Genomic DNA, 26277 nt, shown 5'->3' on the forward strand with positions numbered 1-26277 from the left:
ATATAACTTGAAGCAAAATTTCTCATATCAAACATCATTGACAGGCTTACAAAAATATAAAGTACCTTTGTTTTATTTCTTACTTAAGTGAAAAAAGAGGAATGAAAGGAGGAAAAAATAATAAAGAAACTTACTAAATTTTTTTAGAACATCCTTCTTCTCTTCTGTTTTTTCATGGACTGGTTCTTCCACAACTTTAGTTTCTTGTTTAGGCAGAAGATTACTCAGATAGTTCATTGCATTCAGCAGAGCTTCAGTATGCAAATGAACATCTAGAGAAGAAAAGTTCACCTAAAAGAAAAATTTTTGTTTATCCAGTATGCCTCTCCTCCCAAATTGAGAAAATTATGTTAAAAAAAATTATCATACCTTTATTTTCTGTAGAACATTCTGACAGACAGTTTTCAGTTCTGGTCCCTTAATATCAGTCTATTTCACCAAAAATGCACATAAAACAAACAAATCAGAAGTTTGTAAATTCCATTTAAAAAACTTATTTTCAAATCCACTACAACTTAAGATGTAAATTTTTTCTGCTGAAGGAGCAGACAGACTTTGCACATTACACTCAAGACGTTAAAAACGACAATAAGTAAGGAAATAACCTTCAACATCTGGTGCATATTAATGTGATGTTTATGACAGGCTTACAACTGAAAAGCAAAGCCTACTCTTTCCTAACCTTTGTATATTCCAGAGTGAGAAGATCATCTTCTACATTATCCAATGTAGTAATTATGTAAACTGGCTTGTCATTATCATCTAAAAAAAACAAGAAAAAAAAAGAATACAGAAAATTACTTAAAAGAAAAAAAATTAAAACCTTCTTCATCTATAAACTGCCAGCTAGGCTAATAGCTGTCATTGCTGCTTAATCAAAAACCCTCTTTTGCAGACGTCAAATAATTAAACGTCCACAATCTACAATCTCTATAATCATCACCACCAGAACATATTTACCAAAGCACTAATAAGTGGATGAGCTCCTGATTTACTTGCCCTCAGACCCACATTTAAGTAAGGAAGCAAATCTTCCTTATTTGACAAAAGCCCTACAGAGCTTTTGAAGACAAATTCACAGTGTTATTTGTGAAAAATTCCTTGACCAGATTATAAATACTTACCAATATACTCTGGGCACAGAAGACCAACTTCACGAAGGAAAGCACTTCCAGTCATGTCAAATGTTCTCACTTTAAGTTCAGTGCCTAAGCCCAAAATATCAAGCTGAAGCACAGGCATCTCAGTATCACCAGTAAGACGGCATAATTTAATTAAGACCTAAAAAAAAAACCAAAACACACACCCAAAACCATTAAGGGATTATAAGAAGCATAAGAACTGCTTCGTTTTTTATACAGGATATATTTACTTACATTTTATTGGTTAATGTCTATTTGTAGATTGATAATTAAACTCTATACAGCAAATGCCTTGAATAGAAATAAACAATTCAACAAGCAGTACTGGTTGCTGGTATTATAACAAAAACTTCAAACATGCGTGTATGTAATACCAAAGTAACAGTCACACAAACTATTATTTAAAAAAAAAATCTGTACAGCACTCAGCAATGTTCAATACAGTCAAAACTAGATTTTCAGTCAGCACAAAGTGTTTACTACTTTCACTGGAATTTCTCTGAATTCTCCTACTAAGAGTTAGATTCCCAAGCTGAATGTCTGGCAAGAGGATTTACTACATTTTCACCAATGCATGACAATACTGTTGTAAAATAAATATGTAGCTGGGCTGCTGTATCCAATTTTGACAACCAAACAAATATATGTATTCTTCCTTTCCATGTAATGCTGTCTACAAATAAGGAAAATCAAAACAAAACTCAGTAAGCGATTTTAAACTTTGAGGATAACAGAAGTGATTTCTAATAGATTCCCAAATTAATTTTTTCTTAAAGATTGTAAGTTAGTTGTCATTAGAAAATAAGGTAAAACATAGCATCCTCGTTTTAGACTAGTAGTTCTAAATAAGGTCTTGTCATCACGTAAACACTACATTTCAGTTTTATTAGTAGTAAAGGTGTAATATATAGTATGCTAAAAGCTAGCTGTGAGGTGTTGAAGACATTCTGTAAGCCCTAGCATAAAACAAAATTTGTAAAGTTAACTGAACTGGTATGATTTATTTTTAAAATAAATGTAAAGTAAAATACACTGAGTTTCAGAAATAACAGTGCCATAGCCATGATCATCTAATGACAAAGTTAACGATAGTGTTAATAAGTCACCTCTTTTACTAGAACTAATACAGTTAGCAGGGGTTCTTGCATTTGGATAAAGTACTCTTTTTTCCCCCCTAAGCCTGAAATAGCAAGAATACAGAAAACTCTTCATAATGAAGGTCTTACAGATTTACATGTGTGGACAACAGCATCTGGGAAGAACTAGAACAGAACAATAAGGTGCTTGTTACAACATAAAATATTAATGAAGTTTTCCCACTGACCACAGCAGTATCTGGAAAAAATGCCACAAGAACCTATTTAGCTGAAACAAAGATGTAATGTGATTTCTGAGACACAGGTAAAGAAAATTCAGTGACAAAGTGAGTTGGGAAATCAAGTGGATAAACCAAAGCACTTCAGTGATAACAAGGATACAGAAGCACAATTATTCCATATCCAGAGTTTTTATGGAAAAAACTCTGCATAACAGTTTCAGGGGAAAATGGGGAATGAATATCTCTGCGCACAGGGAATTATAAACAAAACAAACATGGAAAAAATACAGTCCTGCTGTGCTTCAGGGAAATTTTTAAAAGTAATTTTACCTCAGCTACTTCAAACTTTAGTTGGAAATCTGTCATATTTTTCAGAGATTCCTGTTTGTGTAGGTTTTTTCGCCTTGTACTGACAGTCTGCTTGAGGGGGTCAGATGAGACTTCAAAAAATGGCACATCTTCCACAGGACTGCTTAGTGCATCATAAAATTCTTCTTCTGATTCTAAGGATTAATTCACAACATCATTACATATGCAGTTTACACAGCCAATATTTTACAGTATTGTGACCTAGTGTTTTTACATCTATAAAAGCTTAAATATACAAGTATCTAGCTGACAACTAACATTAAATTCTGTTTCCATAACCATCCCAATTCCTGCCTCCATAACTTTACACCACACCTATAGCTGCCTCCATCATGTCATCATAAACTTCAGATCTCATTAGCTAATTACTTTGTCAGCATTCTCTTACTTCTGGCTTTGCAAAAGACAGCACAATCGATGCTTTGTCTTGCTTTTCGTGTGACCTAACAGCTAAACTCATCTGCTGATCAGACTGCTGTTGACAGTACAGGAGCCATGGCCTCAGTATCAGCCACACTACTTGGGATTTCTTGCTGCTGTAGATCTCCCATTTCAGAGAGACTCCTAAGAAGTATCAAGCTTTTAATTCACTTTACATTAGTGCAGAAATATAACCAGGATAAATAGATTACACTGTCTTGTGAAGGTCTTCTTCATCTAAAAACATAAACACTGAAGTATAAGGCAACTGTGGAAGAAATATCCTTCTAAAAAAACTCAACAAATTACATGAAGTATTTTGTAAAGCTTAAAAACAGCTCTGAGATTTTGGAGAGTAAAGATAGAGAACTAACATAAATCACTTAAAAGGACTGTATAACTGTATATAGATTTAAAATCAGACTCGATTCCAATCTAAATCTAGCTATTACTTTCTCAAATTACTTGTTGCCAGCATGCATTCTCACTTCAGCCTAGTTTTTAAGAACTGAAAGACATGACTCTACATTTGGACACTTAAAGGAGCTTATATAAAAACAGATAAAGATGCACAAATACATATTTTTACACATTGAATTTAAGGCTATGAAACAGACATAGTAACTTTGCCGATAATTTTGCTAGTGTTTGCTAACCACAAAAATCATTAACTTCAGAAAGTAGTAGTAGTCTGTTTCTCCGGCTGAGTGTTTTGGCATCACAAACATAACTGATACTAAAATAATACTGATATGTTTGATTATTTTTCTAATGTAACTACTAGATGAAACATTAGGATCTAGCTAAGCTGTTTTGAACAGCAAGGAAGTGTTGAACACAACTGGCTCTCCCACAGCCAATCTTCTGCTTTATCCAGTACAAATCAAAATGTTTGTTTATAAAAACAAAGCAGTTTCTAATGGTTATAATTTCCCTACCTTGTAATTTAAACAAATCCACCTAAATAGGAGAGAAATCCTTCACCACAAGAAAATAATTAAAACCATCATCAGAGGACTAAGTAAATGCTAAAGCTAAAAATTTCGTATTACTACAAATGCCCTGAATGCAGATTTGCAATAACATATGCCGACAAAAATAAATCCACCATACCAAACAAAATTTTCCTGCTATACCCTCAGGAAGGGAATGACGAAAACAAGAATACAGAATTTTACTGCTGTATATAACAATATATACATATATATTGCTATATGTAATATATTGCTACAAGTAGTTTGTACAGCATCAATTATAAGCTAAACAGAATATAACACTACTCAGCCCTCAAGAACTTGAAACAAAGCCCCATATCCTTGCTTACAGTAAGAATAATAAATTAATTCAAAGAACTCAAAAACTTCTTGACTTGACCCACTTCTTAAGCAAGACTTTAAAATAGATTATACTACCTGACTCAGCAAATGAATGAAGATCCAAAACAGGATACACGCCTTGAGATGAATGTGGTGCTGGAAGCACAGGGGTCAGTGTAGCCTGAAACAGGTGATATCATAAAATTTTTTCTTGTATTTATTGGTCACGTTACTGCATGCATATATGCTGCATCCAAGTTTTACAACTTAGGGAAAGTGCAATTTACAACTTAGCTTAAGTGCAATTCAATAAAATTAAACACATTACTAAAATTGTAAGTATGGGGAGAAACGAGACCTAAAATAGGTAGAAGCAGCAGCTTTTGCACTTGCATCTAACTAGAGAGAACTCACTACAAAACACAGTGAGGATTCAACCTCACAGACCAAAAGATGGTTAGAAATGGCACATGATATGAAAAATCATAAAAGACAAAACCTAGTCCGTCAAAGGACTACAATACAGCAACTTCAGAGAACAATAAAGATCAACAGCTCTTTACAAAAATAACACAAGTGCTGGGTGGGGAAAAAAGAAAAAGAGAAAAAAAAACATTAGAGCAGACAGGACTTCTTTCTATTTCATAGAATCATAGAAACATTTTGGTTAGAAAAGAACCTTCAGATCAGCAAGTCCAACTATAAACCTAGCACTGCAAGAGACATAGTTTTGTGGCAAGCCACATCTACAAGCCTTTTAAATAGCAGCAGAGATGGTGACTCATCCACTGGGCAGCCTGCTCCAATGACTGACAATCATTTTGGTGAAAAAATTTTCCTAATATCCTATCTAAACCTCCTCTGAGGCAATCTGAGGCCATTTACTCTTATCCTGGCACTTTTTACTTCGGAGAAAAGACCAGCACCTCAGCCTTTCTCACCATGAGGAGCCCAAAACTGAGCACAGGATTCAAGGTGAGGCCCCACCAGTGTCAAGGGACAGGGGGATAATCACTGCCTTGGTCCTGCTGGTCACACTATTACTGGTACAGGCCAGGATGTCCTTGGCATTCTGGGCCACCTAGGTACACCACTGGCTCACGTTCAGCTGCCTATTAACCAGCACCCCGAGTTCCTTATCTGCTGGACAGCCAGGAACTTCGTCCCCAGCCTGTAGCAGTGCTTGGGGTTGTTGTGACCCAAGTGTGGAATCTAGCATTTTGCCTCATTGAATTGCACTGCTTCAGACATAAGGGGAAAAAACCAACTAGTAAAGTACTGAGAGGAGGCCTCACAGTACTCTTCATCTTTCTCACAAGAGGAAGCAGAGGGGCTGAAACTGATCCCTTCTCTCTGGGAACCAGTGACAGGACTCGAGGGAACAGTATGAAGGGGTGTCAGGGAGGTTTACACTATGAAAAGATCCCTTTCCAAAAAAGTGGCTGAGCACTAGAACAGCTCCTCAGGGAAGTGGTCACAGCACCAGCCTGACAGAGTTCAAAAAGTGTTTAGACAATGCTCTGCAGTATATGGTGTTGAGCCCTAGGGATGGTCCTGTGCAGGGCCAGGAGTTGGACTTCGAGGATCCTTGTGGGTCCTTTCCAGGTCAGGATAATCTATGATTCTGGGTCTTCAACAGTGAAATGCAGTTAGGCACAACTCGGAGTGGTAACTGAAAATATGTGAAATGCCACTAGAGTGCACTCTAGAATAGAAATCTTCCACTCCACGTGGTTTCATACATGATAGAATTAAATGCTCTTAGTAAAGGTATCCAAATGATTTAGTTGTCATCAAGTCTCAGAAAGCAATCTCAGTAATCTAAGTTTGTAAAGAATTCTCACCTGCAAGTTCCACATGCACATGTATTATAGATGTGCCTTGCACAGAGTATCAAAGTAAGAGAACTGTGCACTGTGCCCTTTCTTCTTGAGTGCCTTTGGCTCTGGACTGCACAGTTTAAAACAGCTCTTTTCCTGCACCACCACATCTTCTCCTCTCCCTTGTTACTGCACTTTTCAAAGCTCAGGCTCAGACAATTATTCACAACACCACAGTATCAAATCAATACATCAGGTACCAAGAAACACTCATCTTGAATATTGTTTCCAAGGCTACATTTTTCATCTCACACTCAACATTCCCACATCTGCCTCCAGCCTACATAATCTGACTTTATTGAATATACTCATGTCTACAAGTGTGGGAATCCACAAAATCAGAGGGTTTGGGGAAAGCTGCAAAAGGCAGGCCTCAGAGACAGCAGAACTGTGACTGGAGCTAAGCAGCAGCCATGAGATAGATCAGCAGAAAAAAATATTTAAAAAGTAGAAAAGCAAGGACAAATAGAACAATGGTCTGTGTATTAACACTTGTCTAGAATAACTGCCTAAGCTACAGAAAAGTTTATCTAGCAAGATATTAGGAAGTTTTAAGCTTAATAATGGAGCTCTGTGCATTGTGTTTTAAGGTTTACAAGCAGGTATTGTATTCGAAATAAGCAGGCATTGTTTTAACCAAAGGTATGTGTGCTTACAGTGGTTGGATAGAACTACTGTCAATGTGCTTTTGCTTTGTGTGATTGGTCAAGAAACTTATAAAGTAAGTTGTAACATTAAGTTCTGGGTCTGCTGCCTGGGATGTGAGCTGATGGCATCCTCCCATTCTCATAACCATGTAATGAGACTGATGCTGAAAACTAAAACAGCCCAAGGCATGTTCCACAGCAGTCCCACCCTGTTTGTGATTTGTACAGAAACCCCCAGCTGGCTATACACAAGTAATAAATAGACTAAGTATTTAAGAAATACGTGAAAATGTCTCGTCTGTAACACTTCCACATTCTATGAAAACAAGGAGAAATAAATTAAATTTGACTTTTCATAGTACAAATCATGAAAAATGAACTTATACACTGAAGTGTCTTCTTGGACTAAAATGCTGAGTGCAAAAATGTAGAAGGATCTGTTCCAAAATGTCTTCTGTTTTCACAGCTCAAGAACACTTCCACCACTAACTCAGAATGTAACAAAGAAAACAGCACTCTGACAACAAAGGATTTCACATTCTTTTCAGTTCAGAAATTATAGGATGCTAACAAAGTCCAGAAGAATTACAGCTGTAAGGATGAAAACATGGTAGTATACCTGCCACCATCAAAATACAAAATCCACTCAAATTAACCGAATTTAATACCAGCAATTAAAGTCTGTCATGTTCTGAAGCTTGAGCAGACAGGTTTAAGCCTAAGTTTTGATCTGGATTCACATATAACACAAATATATTTATACTTGGTCCACAGTCTTTCCTCACCTCATCTACTATATATCACAACTAATGTACAGGCAATACTAATTACTTCAAGGTCACTTAAAATACTTCAGACTTAACAGTTAAATTCTATAATTAAATTCAAGTATAGTCAGTGCTATAAAGCAGAGGACAATGTGCATCTTATACATGCAAATTCTATTCTTGTAAAAGTAAAGTCCCAAAACCTACCCTCAAAAAAAGTTAGTCTGTGATTTGTTGCACAAAACAACAGAGACTAAGGTGGCTTTGGCTGGGTATACTATAAGTATACTATTAAGTCAGAATTAGCTAAAATTTTAATGGCACCACAAAAGAGATGGCAAGAACCACATGAAGAAAAATACTCTTCACTGTATATATACTTTCAATAGAAATGCATGTCGAATTGTTGCATTAACTGTTAATAAATATTATGCTAATATAACCCACAGAAAATACCAAACTGCAGTAACAGCTTTCCAGAACAGTGCAGAATAATTTGTACAAAGATGGAAAGATAATTATCAAATAATCTAAAAAAAACCCAAATACAAAGATGACCACTATTTCTGTAGGATCAAGTTCATGAGTTACTAAATAACAGATTGTTAGAAGTATTTACAAATGACAGAAAAATGGAGAGGAAAATTTTGTCTTTGACTTTTAAAAGAGTTCACATACATTCTAATAAGAGGATTGCTTTACAGATATATTAAACACAGCCAGATCACAAAGACTAGTCATGTCAAAAATTAGTAACTGTGAGTTAATTTCCTAGTTTTGTTAAGAACAGCTCAAAAGGTGAAATATATTTTTCAGGAAAAATAAGAAGGGGACAAACTTCTGTTCTGAAGAATTTATAAAACAGTGAAATCATTTTCACCAAGGAAAGGAGGTGGTAAAAGAGCAAGAACCACTCTCCAAACTCCTAATTGATACAAGTGCAAGGGAAAATTTCCATCCTGAGCTATACTGTGCAAAGGACTTGAAATGAGAAAAGCACTGAGGTCAGCTGAAAAAAAAATGCTACTTTTGCCAGGCAGGCATTGTTTATAAAACAGAGAGTGAGTATTTTTTGTTTGGCTTTTGAAACTCTCATATAACATGACATAATACTTGAACTTCAAAAATTCCAGCATTTTAATGTTTTCTTCACTAAACAAAACAGCTGAACCCAAATTCTGCAGCACTATGATACATCTGTAAATTTGAAGGTACAATTAAACTAATCCTCAACAAAACTGAGTATGCTTATTAGTCAAGATTATTATGAACTACTAATTAATTCCCTTAGTAGTAAAACTCTGAGGGCTTCTATTTTAAATCCAAACACTTGACAACTATTTCATAATTATGGGCCAAAGTTCACAATAAACTAATTAAACAGCAAGAAAATTTTCTACAGCTTTAGAGAAAAAGCTAAATTTTTCAAGAGGCATGAAGTCAACACTTGTTCATCACTTTTTTGTGAACCTTTCAAAACTGGAATGCTAATATCAAGAAGGTATTTTTCTGATAGTTTTTAATGAAATCTCTTAAAAATCTTACCTCAGTCATTTTTGGAGGAGAACTGGTAGCAGGTGTACTTTCTGGCTTAGGAATGCTATCAATTAGCTCCAAGATACTTGTCACCTTCTGGTCTGATATTTGGATAGAAAGTAAAGGCAACTGTCCTGACAGTTTGAACCTGTTTTTTAAAGAACCAACGTCAAAAGTTCCACAGTTAATTAATCTTAAAATTATTTCAATCAAACTTCACATTATTTTTGTTCTGAAAAACATGAAAGTCTTCTGGGTCCAAAAATCCTTCATCTAACTATTGCATGTATTATGTGTGTAGACATATATATATATATATATATGTCTACACACACATATATATATATGCATATATGCATATAAATATATATATATATATATATATATATATGCAACTCTTCTGTTGCACACAGAAAAGTTCCTTGATCAGCAACTATCCACTTAGTAGTGTAATTTATACTCCATTTGCTACAAAGTCTTGAGGATCAGGACTACAAATAGTACTAATAACCACTTCCGGTTTGGTTACGTAAGGCACAGTTTCCTTACAATCAGAAATTGTCCCCTCATGTTCATGCATTTAATTACTTACAATAAATCACAAAACTGAGCTTTTACACAGTCTTTTACAAAGAAAAGATGGAGGTGTTTTTTGCATGTGAATGTTTAAGGCTCAAAAGATCAAAAAAAGAATACAAAATACTTCCTAGAACTCATGTATAGTTAAGCACACTACAGCGGTAGTCTAGATATTTAACAAAAGAATAAACATATAGCCATGCAGGGTATAAAAGAATAAAATAACCATCTTTAAAAATTAAAACAGTAAAACATATTTTAAGTGTAATAGAATACAATTTGGCCAAAAAAGAAGTAGAATCACATCAAACGTGCACAATGAGTTTTGAAAGGTTTAAAACACTACTTTGTTTTTCATACAAGTGAGTGTAACAGAAGCAAGCAGAAAATTTGCTCAAAGAACATATTGGTTTTTTATTACAACTTCTAGTTAGAACAGATAAAAAGGTCTGTTCAACAGGTAACAGGGAGCACCAGATGCATACTGTGTAAGGAACAAGACAAGCTACTTCCTTCCACTTTTGATGTGCTTAACTCACACCTGAGTCTTCAAAGTGACATAAAACTTAAAGACCGAAGAAGATGTGAGAATAAAAAGCTCCATATTTTCAACCCATCTCAGCTAACTTTGATACTATGAGAGTATCTGAAGAAACAGTTTCTGACACTTAAGGAAGCACACAATTGTACATGTTAAACTGTGACAGAAAACAGTCATTTTCTTAAGTTTATTAATTTCTTCACATCCTTACCTTACAGGATTAATTCTCAACTACTATTCTAATTCTTAATTACAGTTCTATCAGAGAGAGATTTAGACTCTTCCTTTTTTTTTCTATTTCCTTTTTTTTTTTATTTTATTATTATGGAGAGAGTTAAGGTAGATGTGTAACTACCAGGTTTGAAGGACCTCTCCTTCCTCTGTGCTCCTCATTGTTGGAGGAGCAATAGCAATTAAATATACAATAGCAATTCTCATTTTCATTGCACTTAAACCTCTCAACAAAAATTTGTGTACATTGTCAAGACATTTTTCATAAGTGTCTGTACAACAGACAGCCCATACAGTTAGAAGGAAGGCACTCAGCAGATACAAAGCACACAACTGCAAATAGTCTGGGCTCTCTACACTGCTCTTTAAACAAAAGCTTTTAAGGTTTGGAAATCTCCATATGGAGAATCCATTACACCCCATTTGTAGAGACTGAGGCACAGAGAAGCTAGGTGCTTCAATTGATGTGGAAATCTGTGCAGAAACTTCCTTCAAGTTCAGTTTGGTTGTGTTTAGAAAGAAAGAAATGTTAAAAGAATGCCACCATCAAAGCTGCAAATCAGTACATTCCTTCACATTGGAATTTTTATTGTGTTTATAATGAATGCTATTATATAGGATGCTCTTAATATTGCTATCCTAATACTTTCTTCATACACCTTCAAAAACCATATGACAGACTCTCAGACACCTCTCCCAGAAAATGGAGGGACCATACAACAGGATAAAACAAATATCAAAAAAATATAAAACCTTACACAGGCTGTAAAACTACAGAATTAGTGCTAGAATCGTATTAGTGCTTCCAAATTTCAAGTAACAGAAACCATAAGGAGCATCCTATTACCAGAAATGAAAGAAATGCAGATATTCATATCCAACCAGAATGAAAGTCTATTTTAATGATTAGGAAGTAAAAGTAGATGATAACAGATGAACAGTGAAAGTCCTTTGATACAGCAGTCATTACCAAAATTACCTAAATTAGTATTCTCCTCAAGGTAGCAATATAAAAATGTGCCTTTCTAAACAAAGTCAGGACAAAGCCTAGTAAACTCATTACTGTTTTGAACAACAAAATTGCAAGGAATTCAAATGAGTTCAATGGACACTGAAAGACAGAAAATCAAAGAATCAAAAATAGAAACAGAAACACCCAATCATCTGCTTTTCAGATGACTAAATATAAAGCAGGGGCCTTCCAAACTAAGAACTAATTTGTAAGCATTTACTACATTAAGCAACAATTCTGGTGGTAGGTTTTGCTGTAAAAGTAACATCTTTCGACTCATTTTTCTCAACAGAACTATGCTGTTCTATGCAGGCAGTTCCAAATATTAATTAAAAAACTCTGAAAAAATAGAATATTGGGCTTACATGACAGTATGCTTATAAAATCTGAAATATAAAGGAACAGATACATGTACATTAATTTTTTTAAATATATATATGTAACTGATGTGAGCATAATATTGAACTAAACTATATATTTAACCCTATTCAACTATACTAAAATTTACAGTTTAGGGGATTCTTGCTGACACAAAAGCTACAGTTAACCTTCATCATTTATGCCCAATGTGATATAGAGAAAAATTACGCAGGAATTTTCCAGAATCAGTTTGACACATGAACTGCCAAAGTACATAAGGTAGCCAAGACAGTCAAGACAGCTAGTATTGCAATAATGCAACACGTGTACACATTAAGAGAAGACACCCCTTAATCCAGGTTATACTAGTGTAATTTTTGAGAGATGTGAATTGCAAACCTACATTAAAATTATGTCATTCTGTTATTATGACCATAGAAATGAAATCTCACTTTCTAACACTCTGTTGACCGTCTTTAACAGAGAAAAAATAAGGAGGGAAAACATTAAGATGTTTTGTAAGCACCAAAATTCAAAATCTGGCCTCCCAGGTTTCCAGAAGGTGGCAGCATTATATCATGCAATCACTGATCGTTATTAACAGTACTAATTATTTTCTTCTGATTGGTACAATTTCTATAACTAACAAGATTTTGCTAAACAACCCTAAGTGCAAATTCAAGGCATTAACAGCTGTTTCCATAGCAGGTAAACTAACTAGAACAATAGGCCAAATCAAAAGAGAGGGAGTATGACAGCACATTACTTTTCAAAATATTTTTGGTATTTATAGAACTGATTTTAAATTCAGATTTTTAGCTCCTTGGTATTTTCAATGAGAACTGAAATGTAACTATTAGGAAGACTGAATTAGAAGAGGCAGTAATATCTTTAATAAAAATCTTTATATATTTTAAGCAGACTACTGTAACATTCTATCACCTTTTTGGTATCTGAAAACTTATTTTAATTTATTTTCTATTTTTCTAGATAAATGTATTTTACTTTCAATATTTAAATATAGCCAATGCAAAAGTGCACAGGTATAACCAGATCCTTATTTTTTCCTCTTTTTCCCCTCAAAAAAGTAATTTACCATAAAATTTCAAAATTGGGAAAATACATACCTGGGCATTCTTGCATCTGTAACAACCATGGCCCTGCTAAATTCCAGGTTTACATCCAAGGGCTGCAAGATACACTGAGATGAGTTTTTCAGCTTCCGAGCTTCTCGCCAGTTCTCATCTAGAAGAGCAGAGAAAACCTACTTTAAATACTGAAAGAGATTCATTCTCAGTACACATCACAGAATTGAAGTATCTGATATTAGTACACATTCCTAGAAATTCAGGTGCCATGATCTCTTTATAGTTCTATCAACAGATGTATTTACACATCTGAACTTCAGACATACAAGACTAATTAATAATTTCTCCTATACTCATCTTCACAGATACAGCATCCATGGGGTAGACTTTCAAGGACCCAATTCTTAACATGTGTGGTACTGGGAGTTTAGCCTCTGTATTCGCCCCTGGAATAAGTTAAATCATTAAACTGAATTAAACCCAAAAGATTAAGAATTAAATTATTAAGACATCTCTGATTATGATTGACTCTATGTTGCTAGTTCCCAAAATACTAAAGTTTCCTTTGATACCTTATTGAAGTAGTTCAATTCTCATCCTTTCCTTACCCTCAAAAAAATGATCAAACCTACAACTACTTGTGGACTCTGCTTTAAATCTGGAGAAAAGCAAAGGCACTGAAGGAAAATACCATAAACAAAGTAATTACAGTCTTACACTCACTATGCAACAAATCAAATGAGATGTATTCAACAAAAGGAATTTTATTATGAATTTGCTAAAATTGGAACTGAAGTCCTAAAGGTATGTTTTGGAAATACATCATATGTTGATAGTACTGAATTTAGAACACTTACATTTGGAGAAGTACATTCCAAAAGATTCTCCACTGCTTCAGCTACAAATATGAGGCACAACCACCATCACATTGTATTCAGTCACATAAAGAAAGATTACTTTCATGAATACTTACCATGTTTGCTGTACAGTAACTGCATACTACTGAGCTGGACATCAAAACTGTCATAAGCTCTGGACATTATATCTTCAATAGAGGTTTGTCCTACTTTGATTTTTGATAAATCAGAACGACTTTTGCTTGCCATCTTAAATATGTCAAAAAAAAGTAAAAATCAATTTCAGAAATATTCAAGGCACTAATTCTACACATACTTGTTCCTACCATAACAAATGATTCAGTCCTCACTATAGGTCACAGAGTCTTACAACTATCACAGCACACCAAATATCTAAAATTTCTAGACTGCACCAAAACAAAAACCAGAGTATTAATACCATTTCTTCCTCAAAGAAAGGAAGAAAAAGCAAATAAAAATATATTATATACTATGTACAGAATAATTTTCTTCAATAGGTGACTTAAACTCCAAAGTATAAAATCTCAAACCCTTTTTAATCAGTAGAATAATCGTTCAGAATTTTTATATATAAAATATTACTGCATTAAGCAACTCAGACACATGAAAGGTATTTCTGAACTCTGTTGAATTCAGTTGTGACACATTAGAGAGGAAAAGATTATTTGGACTGTTCATCACCAATGTCTTTCCTTCAGTATCAGTAAATAGTCCTTTGATTCAGCTTTGGGACACCCATACTTCTTTGGTATTTCACATTTGTATGTACCCTCCCTGATCATCTCTGATGAAATGTGTCTGTCGTCATCCTTATATGTCTAATAATTTTGGATTCATATTTGGTTTTGTCAAACCCAGGCAATATTCAAAGGAACTAAAAGAGGTATAAAAACTAGCATCTAAGACACAGCATTTATTTTTCAGTACAGCTGGACTCCAAGTCCATTGTAACTTCTACATTAAAAATAACTTGGAGATGCAAATTCAGAATGACTAAATTAATAACCCTATTTATCTACTAAGACATGCTATTTAATTTTACATGCCATTTTTCCTCCTGGGGCTTGATCTTTTCCACTATGCAACTGAGGGAAAAGATTGTTTGTTTTGTGTTAAATGTTCTCATTCAACAAACGACCCACCTCTCACTCAAGCACATGTCACTCGAAGTGAATACAGAACTACTAATCATATCCTGAGAGGCAACTAAATTTTCTCTTATGGTATTTCTAAATTCTATTAAATCAGAGGAACCAATCTAGGAGTCACATTGACTACAAAAATTACTCATCCACTTCAGGAAAAAAATGCCACGCACACTGAAGTCTGAATTTGAAACGTGTTCTTCTATGTAACACTTCCAAGAGTAATATTGTATGGGGTGGAAAAGGCTATTAGATCTATGATTAGATCTAGGAGGCTGTCTCAAGCACACAAACAACTACAAAGTACCAACCCTACAAATGACTAATACTCAGAAGAGCTGGTGAAATTATCTGTCACTGAAATAACTTGGATTTACAACCAGATCACATAATTTTTAGTATCCATAGAGCAAGCTTCTTCACTAATTCTACTTTCTGAAGCAATCCAACACCTTCTTTTTAAACATGACCTATTGCACAGACCTGCAGCTGGACTGGAGCAGCCCATTACCAAATCAGCAGCATGACTGATGCACCTCATCAGAGCTCTGGTGGGAACATGCTGCCACCCAGGTGCCAGGCTGCAGGATGTGCCTAACTCTTATGCCAACACCAGACAGCAGCAGTGAGCACACCTGTGGGAGGTGTGCCTAAGCAGAGAATCCCTCTGCTCAGTGACATAGCTCAGGGAGGAGAGCAGCAGGTCAAGCTGATTGACAGCCATCTGAATGAGAGCCAGTGAATATCCAGGTGGACAAAAGCAATAGTGTGGCCAGCAGAACAAGGGGAGGGATTGTTCCCCTGTAGTTGGCACTGGCGAGGCTGCAGCTTGAATACTATACTTTATTTGGGGTTCCTCACAGCAACAAAGATATTGGGGTCCTGGAATATGTCCTGAGAAGGGCAAAAGAGCTGGGAAGGGATCTGGAGCACAAGTCCTGCAGCCAAGGGAGCTGGGGTTCTTTAGTGTGGAGAAAAGGAGGCAGAGCGAGGTCCTTACCTTGAAATTACCCGAAAGGAGTCTGAGGATGTAGGTCAGTAGTTAGCCTCTTACCCCAAGAAACAAGCAACTGAACATCCAGAAACAGCGTCAAGTTGTAGCAGGGACGGTTTAGAATGGAAATTAAGAAACATTTCTTCACTGAAAGGGTTACTATGCACCAGAACAGGCTGTCCAGGGACATAGCTGAGTCACTGAATCCAGAGCAATTTAGAAGCCATATAGACATGGCACATAGGGACATAATTTAATGGTGGACTTGGCAGTACTGAGTTAATGGCCAGACTCAAGGATCCTAAGGTCTTTTCCAATCTAAGTGATTCAGTAGTTCTGTGATCAATACAGGCTGCTGACAATGGGATTGTGAGTTGCTCTATGGAGTAGGACCTGGGAGTGCTGGTGGATGAAAAGCTGGATGATACCTGGCAATGTGCACTCAGGAAGCCAAACATATCCTGGGCTGCATCCAAAGCAGTGTGGCCAGCAGGGCAAGGGAGAGGATTCTGCCCTCTACTCTGCTCCTCACCTGGAGTACTGCAACCTGTGGGACCAGGTCCACAGAAGACCCAGAAAAGTGATCAGAGGGACAGAACACATCTCTTCTAAGAAAAAGGCAGAGAGAGTTGGTGCTGTTCAGCCTGAAGAAGAGAAGGCTCTGGGGAGACTTTTCAGCAGCCTTCCAGTATTTAAAGTGGGCCAAAAAGAAAGATGGTAACAGACTTTACCAGAACTTGCTCTGACAAGTCAAGGGGTAACACCATAAAACTAAGAGTAGATATAGACTAGATATAAGGAATTTTCTTAAAATGAAAGTGGTATGACACTGGCACGAGTTGTCCAGAGAGGAGGCGTACGCCCCATCCCTGGGAACATTCAAGGTCAGGATCGACAGGTGGCTGAGGAACCTGATCTAGTTAAAGATGTCTCTGCTCATTGCAGTGAGGTTAAACTCAATGACCTTTAAAGATCTCTTCCAAGCCAAACCATTCTATAATTCAAGCTGAAATCACACATTCAGAAAGTAATTATGTGGAAATTACATAGAAAACTTATTCTCATTAGCAAGATTTTAGGATTTGAAACAAATTTTTGCTAAAAAGCAGACAGCAATCTAAACAGATACTAAGTGGCAGAACCAATTTTACTCAGAATACAAGTAAATAAAAAGTAAATTGCCTGTACGTATGTAAGATCATTTATCCTGAAGTAAACAAGTTCATCAGTGAGTAAGAAGAAGACTGCTAATAACAAAGTCTCTTCTATTTTATTTCAAAGTCTATTCCTTTTTTATAGTGATAAATTATAATTTTACATACCTCATGCAAGGGAAAAGTCAAAAAGATAAATCATTATCTCAAACATACCCCCAATCTCATCCAAATTATCTTAAAAATTGCCAGTATGTTTACTTTTCTCATTTTAAAGTAAATTCAGTGATTAAAGGGTAAGTAATAATAATATGAAAAATAAGAATACCATTTAATCATGTAACAAAGAAGTTCACTATTTTATATTGTAAGGCAATGTAAAAAATTACTAGACATTTTCCACATAACAGTTCAAAGTATCAACAGTAGTTTCATGCTAGGGAAGGAGTATTTTCTAGCAATTCTTTTGCACTGAACAAATCTGCTGAGAAGAGTTCAGTAACTTTTGCCTTGACTAGAAAGCACTTTAAAATAAATACCTAATAAATAAACTGCAAGAGGTACTCTTACTCTTGTAAGTGTAAGTACTATGGTACTCTTCACAACCATAAAACTCAAATTAAGAAACGGTAAATCAGGTAAAAACCTGAATTATTATTTTTGGTAAATTACTTTATTACGTAAATACATACTTTAAAGCTACCAAGGTCCAGAAGCAGTAAATTTGATGTATGGTCATAGAATCCTTTTTGTGGAACAATGATGTATGAAGCCATGAGGTTTATTTTGAGGTCAAGGACTTTCTGGGTTTCAATAATATACAACAATCCTGAAAAAATAGTACAATTATTAAATACAAACAAACAAAAGAAATTCATACAGAACCTGCAGGATTAAAAGAAAGTGACAAAAAGAAAATCAGATCTAATTTTAAACAAACTCTATATGCTAAATAATTAAGGTATATATGTGCCTCATATTTCTTCTTTCATTCATTATAGATAGTCCTTAAAGAAGCATCAAGTAGATGAAAGTATGATAGCAAATAGTGCTAATTGACAAGTATAGACAACAATGTGACATATGCAAACTCAAAAATACTTCCCACTGAGCAGAGATGAAATTAGAGAAGAACTGGAATGTGAACTGCAACTTTGAAATTACTGAATTAACCCACTATGTTCCACAGATTCAGAAATTTAATTGCTCTGGAATTTCTTATTTGGAGTATCCAACTACACTAGTCAAACTGTTAGTGTTTTTTGATACTGAGATACCCAGGTTTACACTAACTGCTGACAAACATCTCCATCATGAGACACCAAAGATATGCAAATATATGATCTTACAAAAATTAAGTTTAAAAATCATGCAAGTTGGGAAAATCAGACATTCATAAGATTTGAGATCAAATTCTGCTTTTTCGCTCAGCTGAAGAGTGAATGGTATTGCTCCAAGTTAGATCTGGAAACTGCCTTATGATGCAACCACAACTCATTAAATATCTACCGTTTACAACAAGCTGATGACCACAGAAGTAGAGACAATGAATTACAAAGGTAACAACATGACAGTAAACACTATCATGTTTACTGTCATGTTTAAGAAAACAATTAAATCTGCTACATTATCAAAGGTTGCCCTGTCAGAAGAGAGCTGGGCTGGTCAGTAAAGTACTGGATGACAACTACATTTCAGGATTTGCAAGACAAAACAACTTGGAGTAACAAGAAGAGCAGGATTTTATCAGTTTGCACTGGCTAGTTGAATTTGAGAGATGTAGAAAGGCCAAGTAAATATTTTCTTGTTTCTTTTATTTGGGGAAAAATGTAGTAGAATCCATAAACTGAGCTCTGGTAAACCAAGCTTTTTTAATATTTTTTAATGCTGAAAATCATAACTACTCCAGCGTAGCAAGTTCCTTCAATTTTGCAGTTCACAGTTCCCCTATATTTTCCAGCTACCTTCTATTGCTTCAAAGAGAAGTGTTAAGAACTCACTCTTGAGGACTGCAGGTCTGAACATATTAATTATACTTCTATGTTTCCATTTTTCTTATTCTACCTCTGAGCTTAGCATAGTCCCCTGCATCAGAATATTCTGCAGATCAAATCTTTTTTCACAGGCAATTCTGTGAAACTCAGACAAGATTTTACAAGCAGTGTACCGCATATTTTGAGACATTATCATCAAATTTTTCATTTGTGACTGGAACAAGGTTTTAGGTTACTCTGGACAACATGGCATTCTTGTGAGGGTATAAACAGTATTGGATAGACCTCTACAGTAATGATATGCTCAACTGTAATAAACACAGAGGACAATTTCATATTTCCACAAAGTATTAATTATGATCAACACCACTAGTTTTGGTGCTAATGAGCAGAGAACCAAGCATATTATATATAAAGCAAATAAAATTTCATCTTGGAAATCAACAATGAGCTGTTGTATCAATATGGTCAATATTGCTCAAGAAATTTCTGAAAGAAAAGACAAGCAAGCTGATCCACATAATTCTGGTTAATCTGATATTAGTCCTTAAACAGTTCACTCAAAGAAGAACCAATGAATAAAAATACCATTGAAGCTTGATTTCCCTCCCAGTACTAGCCTGATAGAAGCAATCAAATAAACTTTTTGCTTGAGTTTTCTTAAAATCTTTATCACTTCAGTATTCAGATTTTTTTATATTTACAATTTAATTATTAATAGGTTATGAAATTATAAGAGGTTTAAGAAAACATCCATTGTTTGTTTTTTCCTTTTAAAAATAATTTATATATAATATCTCCCCTCTGCATCCACTCCCATCCACAGAGACAGGACACTATGCTGGACACATCTCTGATTTACAAAGCCTCAGACATCCTTACTGGAACAAATTAAGTCCACAGATCTCAGTGTTAGTCTTCACAGTATTCAGCATTTGCATTCATATCTTAAAATACAAGATCTCTAAAGATAAACAGGATGAAATGAAAACTAGTGTAATGGCTGTAGAACTGATGAGCTGAAAAGCAGATAAATACAGTTAATATAACTTGAACTGAGTCAATCCGAATCAAAATCAATATTCATCAAGGAAGTCAGAAAATCAAAAACACCTATACAAAGGCATAATTTCCTGAGAAAAAAAGAAATCTGAAAAGGTTTCAGAGGTTAACTTAGAGGATTAATATCTCAGAATCAGTATTTCAGGAGTATTAAATAACTAAGGCCTTCTGCATATCAGATGAACAAAACAGAAGATGTAACAAACTCTTTTAACTCTGTATGGAGTAAAAAATACTGAAAGACTATCTATGGCTTTGGAGCATATTTTACAAATATTTCTACAGGTAGAAAAAGTTAAAAGAGATATAAACATTAAATTATTCAATACCTAGAATAAACATACTGCAATAAGATAGAATAATTCAACTTATTTAGGTGGTGTGTTAGGAAGGTACATATGCTAAAAATACATATGCTAAGGTACATATGCTCTTCATATTTCTTCTGAACCACTCACTATAGACACTCCTTAAAGAAGCATCATGTAGATGAAATTATGATAGCAAATAGTGCTAACTGAGCAGGTGGTAAACACCTTATTTGGGTGTTAGAAAGCTATGACTTGGACGCACACATCTCCATAGAGAAAGATACACTCAGTACTCCTACAATCTAAAATTTGTCTGAGTGTGTTGTGAGAAGAGTATGCAGCACTTGCCTGTTGATGTTTTTTCACGGAATTCTTCAAGCTTCATCAGAGTTGCCGATGTCAATTGCTCTAAATGTACATCTTTTGGAGGTCTAAAGAAATCCACTAAGTTATTCACTGTCATCTGTTAAAAAAAAAAAAGGTAAATTTACTATTAAGTAGGATTTTTGACTATTTATAACATATTCAAATATTTACTTACTGCATCATATACTATTTCCAGTGGTTGTGATTCTATTCTAATCCTCTGATCTGCTTTCTCATCCAAAGGATTAGTCTCAAACATTATGCTTAGAAGTGAGGTACTGTCATCTGAATAGACTGTTCGAGAAGACAGGAGGCGGGGTGTACACTTTTCTTGAGACACGCCTGTAACTTCAAGTGAGGTAATTTTTGTTTCAAACCTGTACAGAAATGTAAGCAGACTGTTCAGATGCAATATCCATCTGGCTAAGTACAATTACATAGAAAGAGTATAAAAAATTAGATGGAAAAAAAAAATAAAACACAAACCAGCACAATATGTTTCTACCCTACCTTAACTATAAATAGCTTATTCTAAGGATTTAATACATACATCCATGTGTTATCTGTTTTCCATTTCATTATCTTTTGTGTCTATTAGCTGCCCCTGTCTAAATACAAAAGGGCATCTAAGTTACTTCCTTCATACACTTTTCATGAGGACAGGTGTCAGGGCAGGTAAGAGATTCTGCAAAGTTGCAGAATTCAAATGAGAATTCTTTAGTGTGACTTCAGGAACTAGAAGGTGTATTTATAGTGGGAAACAGACATACAGCAGAGACAAAATGGTTCTGGCGCAGAGAAGTGAAAAAAACAAAGATAAATCATCTAATTACTCCAAGAGGTACTTTTTAGGACTTGGATTTTTTTTTTCCCCCAAAATGCTATCCGCCTCTGTAACAGCTCTCAGCTGAAAATTTTTTTATCTCCAAACACTCTAAGAAAAATATTTCACTGTAAAAAATGTATTTTTTTCCCTTTTTCTTAGTACAATAGGATTGTCAGGGCCATTTAGATGCACAAGAGTACCAACAGAAAACAAAGACACAAAACCTTAGAAAAAATTCTACATAAAACTAATCAAGATCAATAGTATCTTAGTATTATACATATATTATACACATCTCAAAGTAGAGGGAACAAGGTTTAAAAGAGGAGGGTTACTTTCTCCCAGAATTTTTAAGTGCATTTGAAATAAAATTGAAATATTTCACTAGATGCTTTTCACCACCTACTGTGAGAGCATAAAACAAAGGAAAAATCATCAGTTACATCTTTCTTCCACAAATCCAAAAGTGAACTGGGAACACAAGAACTTTTCCATCATGTTAAATGCCCACAAACAAGTGGTTACAAAATCACCCTGCTCAGGTTAAGTTTCAAAAGGAAACTTAACAGTCGCTTTTCAAAGCAAATAACAAGTTTGTAACTGGATTGTTTGCACATAACAATGGCAAACAGAAAAAGAAAAAAAAGGAGCATATCCATATTAGAACAAAAAGCTCTGGAGATGCAGAGAATTCAATCATGGGAAGAGTATCCATGATTTATCCCTCAGTCACAGAACAACTCCACTCCAGACTGCACAAGGAATGACACTTAAATATCATTACACAGTCTTAAAATGCCTACTAGTCATCATCATCATTTCATGAGAGGCAAAACCAATTTGATAGAGAAAGCTCACCTTATTGCTTGTGCACCTGGTCGTTGGGTAAATACTGTACTCAAGTCAGTTAATGCAAATTCTATTAGCTTAGGAGTTTGCTTGTTTTCTCTTATTGATATCGACATGCTTAATAAGTTCACAGAGAACTTCATGGCTTCATACTAGACATGCCAAAAAAACAACAACATAGGAGTATAAAATACATTAATATCCATCTTGATACAATTTATGAAGAGATGAAAGCTACAACTAAGTTTGAAACTACTGCTTTTTTGCATAGCTCATACCATAGCTGGTGTAAAAGTCTACAAAGAGGCAGGCTAAACTAAAGAGTAGAGTATCCTTACAAATATGAGTCTTTTATATCTTTACCAAATTTTGTGAAAAAGACCCTCTGATGCAGAGGTAGAAAGCAGTTCATCATATCATCCTTGGTATCTCACAATAAGAGGATTTATCAGACTACTTCTGAATGGTTCAAAATGTTGCTCTTTCCCAGTACAATCCTTGAATCATCTCTTTCTTTATATAATATATAATCACTTATTCTACCTCATCTACTATCACTCATATTTTAGATTACAGTGCACTTCCTGAACCTTTATTAAGATTCCCTAGTGCATTTTCTTAAAAAGCTTTTGAATATTGTAAGATAATATATTAATACACTTCAATATTTAAACTACAATACACTACATTTATGATCCTATTCTTGTTAGAGCAAGTAAAAATTTATTTACTACTTCAGAATATCCAAAAGTAAGCTTTGTAACCGCTATACTAAAACTGCATCTAAGGATGCAGAAAACTGGCATGCAGTAACTTCATAAAAAGGTATCAGAACAATATTCAAATATAGAGACAAAGCTTCAAGTAATTTAAAAGTGATTTCCTATCATCTTTGGAGAGTTTTGTTAGTAGATGAAGCTATACCATATAGCCAGCTATGACTTACTGATTTTGGAAGGGTTGGATCCACAGCTGTTTCACTATATCCAATTGCTGCATAAAGTTTAGCCTTCTCTTCCTGTGTCATCAGCTGTTCAAGACCTGTCACATTTCAAGAGGTTAGTTAAACTGAGTATAGATATCTGAAAAATGCAAATACTGTTGTACACTTTTCTGTGCTTGGTAGCTCTACAAAAAGAGTAGATACTGTCAACATTACTGTCCTGAATTAGTAAAAGAAAATACCCTGGGGTTTAAAGCCAAGTCTTACAAATCTAAAGCATGCTTTAAAATGCTCTTATAATTTTTTCCTTACATATTCTATTTCCTATCTTGCTAACAACAGAAGCAGCCTTTGTGATTAACTTTCTATGTTCCACAATCTTTACAAGGTGCCTCATATATCCAACATACATTGCATGAAATACGCAAATTTTAAAATAAATGCAAGTAAAATTGTTTACATTCCATTAACTTCCACTGTATTGAACACAGTTCAGAAGGAACTATGGAGGAGTCGTAAAATTGTACAACCTCTGTTACATGCAATTAACAATTATATCAGCAAAAGAAAAGGCTAAGAGAAAATGTATACAGTAACAATTTGATAACAAGTTCCACTGCTAGATACCTAGGACTCTAATAGATTCCTAGTAACAAAAAGAATACCAGTAAATTATCATACTTGAACCCTTTACTTCTTGGTTTTTTTCATCCTTTTTTCTACCCGACCAGCTCCATATCCAGCTAAACCAGCCACCAGAATTTTCATCATCCTGTTTTACTCCTGGTCTGTAGATTTTCAATCCAGCCTTAGCTGCCTTAAATTTAAAAAAGACTCAGGTAAGTAATTTTCTTCATGCTTTTTTATTCATTTTCCTAAGAAAAATATAGACCCAGAGCAACTCTAACATATCAAAAGATCATCAGACAAGCATTAAAAAGGCAAAATATTTTATTTAGTTTCCCTTCTAGTCACTTTTTCAAATACACAGTGCATTATTGAACCAATTTTATTTTGCATAATAACAACCACCTTTAAGAAAGAACAGAGCATATAAAAGGTCAATAAACATTTCTTACATAGCAGATTTTCTCTCCAGCTTTCACCATAAAAATACCCGCAAAATTATATGCAATGCTTTTCTAAAGAATAATTTAGAATACATATATAAGCAATTAAATAGCCATCACAGGCCAAATTTTACATTAGCCCTATATTTTTCATTTCAAGATGGATACCCAAAGCAATTAAAAAAGTATTTACTCTCATAATAGAGTATTTACTCTAACTATTCCTGCATGTGATATATATAGTTAAAATAGTAAGGAAGCCCTCCCTCCTCCCACACTCATTATTTCCACAACTAGTGTAGGATGCCCCATCTGATGGCAGTGATGATTCCAATACTGGATCCTCAAAGGAAGTGTAGACTACATCCAAAATTGATCACTGAAAGTTTGTCATGGGGATGGCAAACAAACATCAAGTGATCCAAGAGACAAATTTGTTCTCAGAATTATAGTGACCCACACAAACTAACTTTCTTTGTGACTAATACAATCCAAAAATATACAATCAGTTGCAGATAAGCTCTACATTTAAAGATACTCTAGTGGAAATGAGAGAGGAATCCCTTCTCAGCATTCACATTATCACATCCCTTGTCAGCATTCTGCAACACAATTAGGAAAAAAAACAGCTGACTATAAATCAGTACTCTGTAGGGACTTGTCACATCTACATACCTATTGGACAAAGGAAGGCAGAACTCACCACAAAAATGTAAAGGCTTCTGGATTTATACTATTGATTCATCTCAGAGAGATGATGCACAATGTCAATTTAACAACACAAAGCTACAGGAAACTTGAAAAAAGTCATCAAAAGTCCTCTTTGTAAAGGTTATAAGGTTATAAAGGTTAACCTTTATAAAGGCTACCATATCAGCAAGCAGATGTTACAAAGTGAATGACCCAAATAAAAAATGGACAGGCCTTAGAAAAACTATGGTTAAATCTGTGAGATTACAGATTTCTGGGATACTGAGGGGTTGGTGCTGAAGGACAACTGCCATGTAGAATAAGTGATGTTTAAAGCTATGACTCTTTCACATGTCTGAGGGAGAAGCAGGCACCAGAGCCCAGGGAAAGAAAGACTGCATACAGAAGCCATTTCTGCAAAGATGAAGAAAAAAAAAATCTGTGCAGTATAGGAACTACAAAAATTTGCTGAAGAATCTTCTTGAACTTTCTCTCTTCTCCATTTACATTGGTTAAGTAATCAATGCAGTCAGAGACTTAAAGCTTAATCAGCAAGGTAACTATTTTGACTAAAAGAGAGAACTACCTGAAAGATGGGTGTAGCCAGGTAGGTCAGCCTCTTGTTACTTCTCTCAAGTAACAAGCAGCTGAACATGCAGAAATAGCCTCAAGTTGTGCCAGGGAAGGTTTTTATTGGCTGTTAGGAAAAGGATCTTCACTGAAAAGGTTGCCAAGCAAAGCAACAAGCTGTCCAGGGATATGGTGGAGTCACTATCCCTGGAAGTATTT

The 26277-nt window shown here is 34.9% G+C and overlaps 1 protein-coding gene across 1 annotated transcript in view; it reads right to left on the bottom strand.

Annotated features, from left to right (window-relative positions):
* VPS13A (vacuolar protein sorting 13 homolog A) overlaps positions 1-26277 on the bottom strand; it is a 108213-nt gene that overhangs the window by 63240 nt on the left and 18696 nt on the right. The window contains exons 15-29 of the mRNA XM_066569822.1: positions 24410-24545; positions 23732-23826; positions 22795-22937; positions 21286-21487; positions 21093-21207; positions 18070-18206; positions 14180-14312; positions 13246-13363; positions 9405-9543; positions 4662-4746; positions 2791-2963; positions 1125-1281; positions 683-762; positions 370-429; positions 135-291 (exon numbers count right to left, since the gene is read on the bottom strand). Of these exons, the coding sequence (XP_066425919.1) occupies positions 135-291; positions 370-429; positions 683-762; positions 1125-1281; positions 2791-2963; positions 4662-4746; positions 9405-9543; positions 13246-13363; positions 14180-14312; positions 18070-18206; positions 21093-21207; positions 21286-21487; positions 22795-22937; positions 23732-23826; positions 24410-24545 (1930 nt within the window). The remainder of the gene's footprint in view (positions 1-134; positions 292-369; positions 430-682; positions 763-1124; positions 1282-2790; positions 2964-4661; positions 4747-9404; positions 9544-13245; positions 13364-14179; positions 14313-18069; positions 18207-21092; positions 21208-21285; positions 21488-22794; positions 22938-23731; positions 23827-24409; positions 24546-26277) is intronic.

This window comes from Molothrus aeneus, chromosome Z (genome assembly GCF_037042795.1).
Source record: "Molothrus aeneus isolate 106 chromosome Z, BPBGC_Maene_1.0, whole genome shotgun sequence".
Classification (NCBI taxonomy): Eukaryota; Metazoa; Chordata; class Aves; order Passeriformes; family Icteridae; genus Molothrus; species Molothrus aeneus.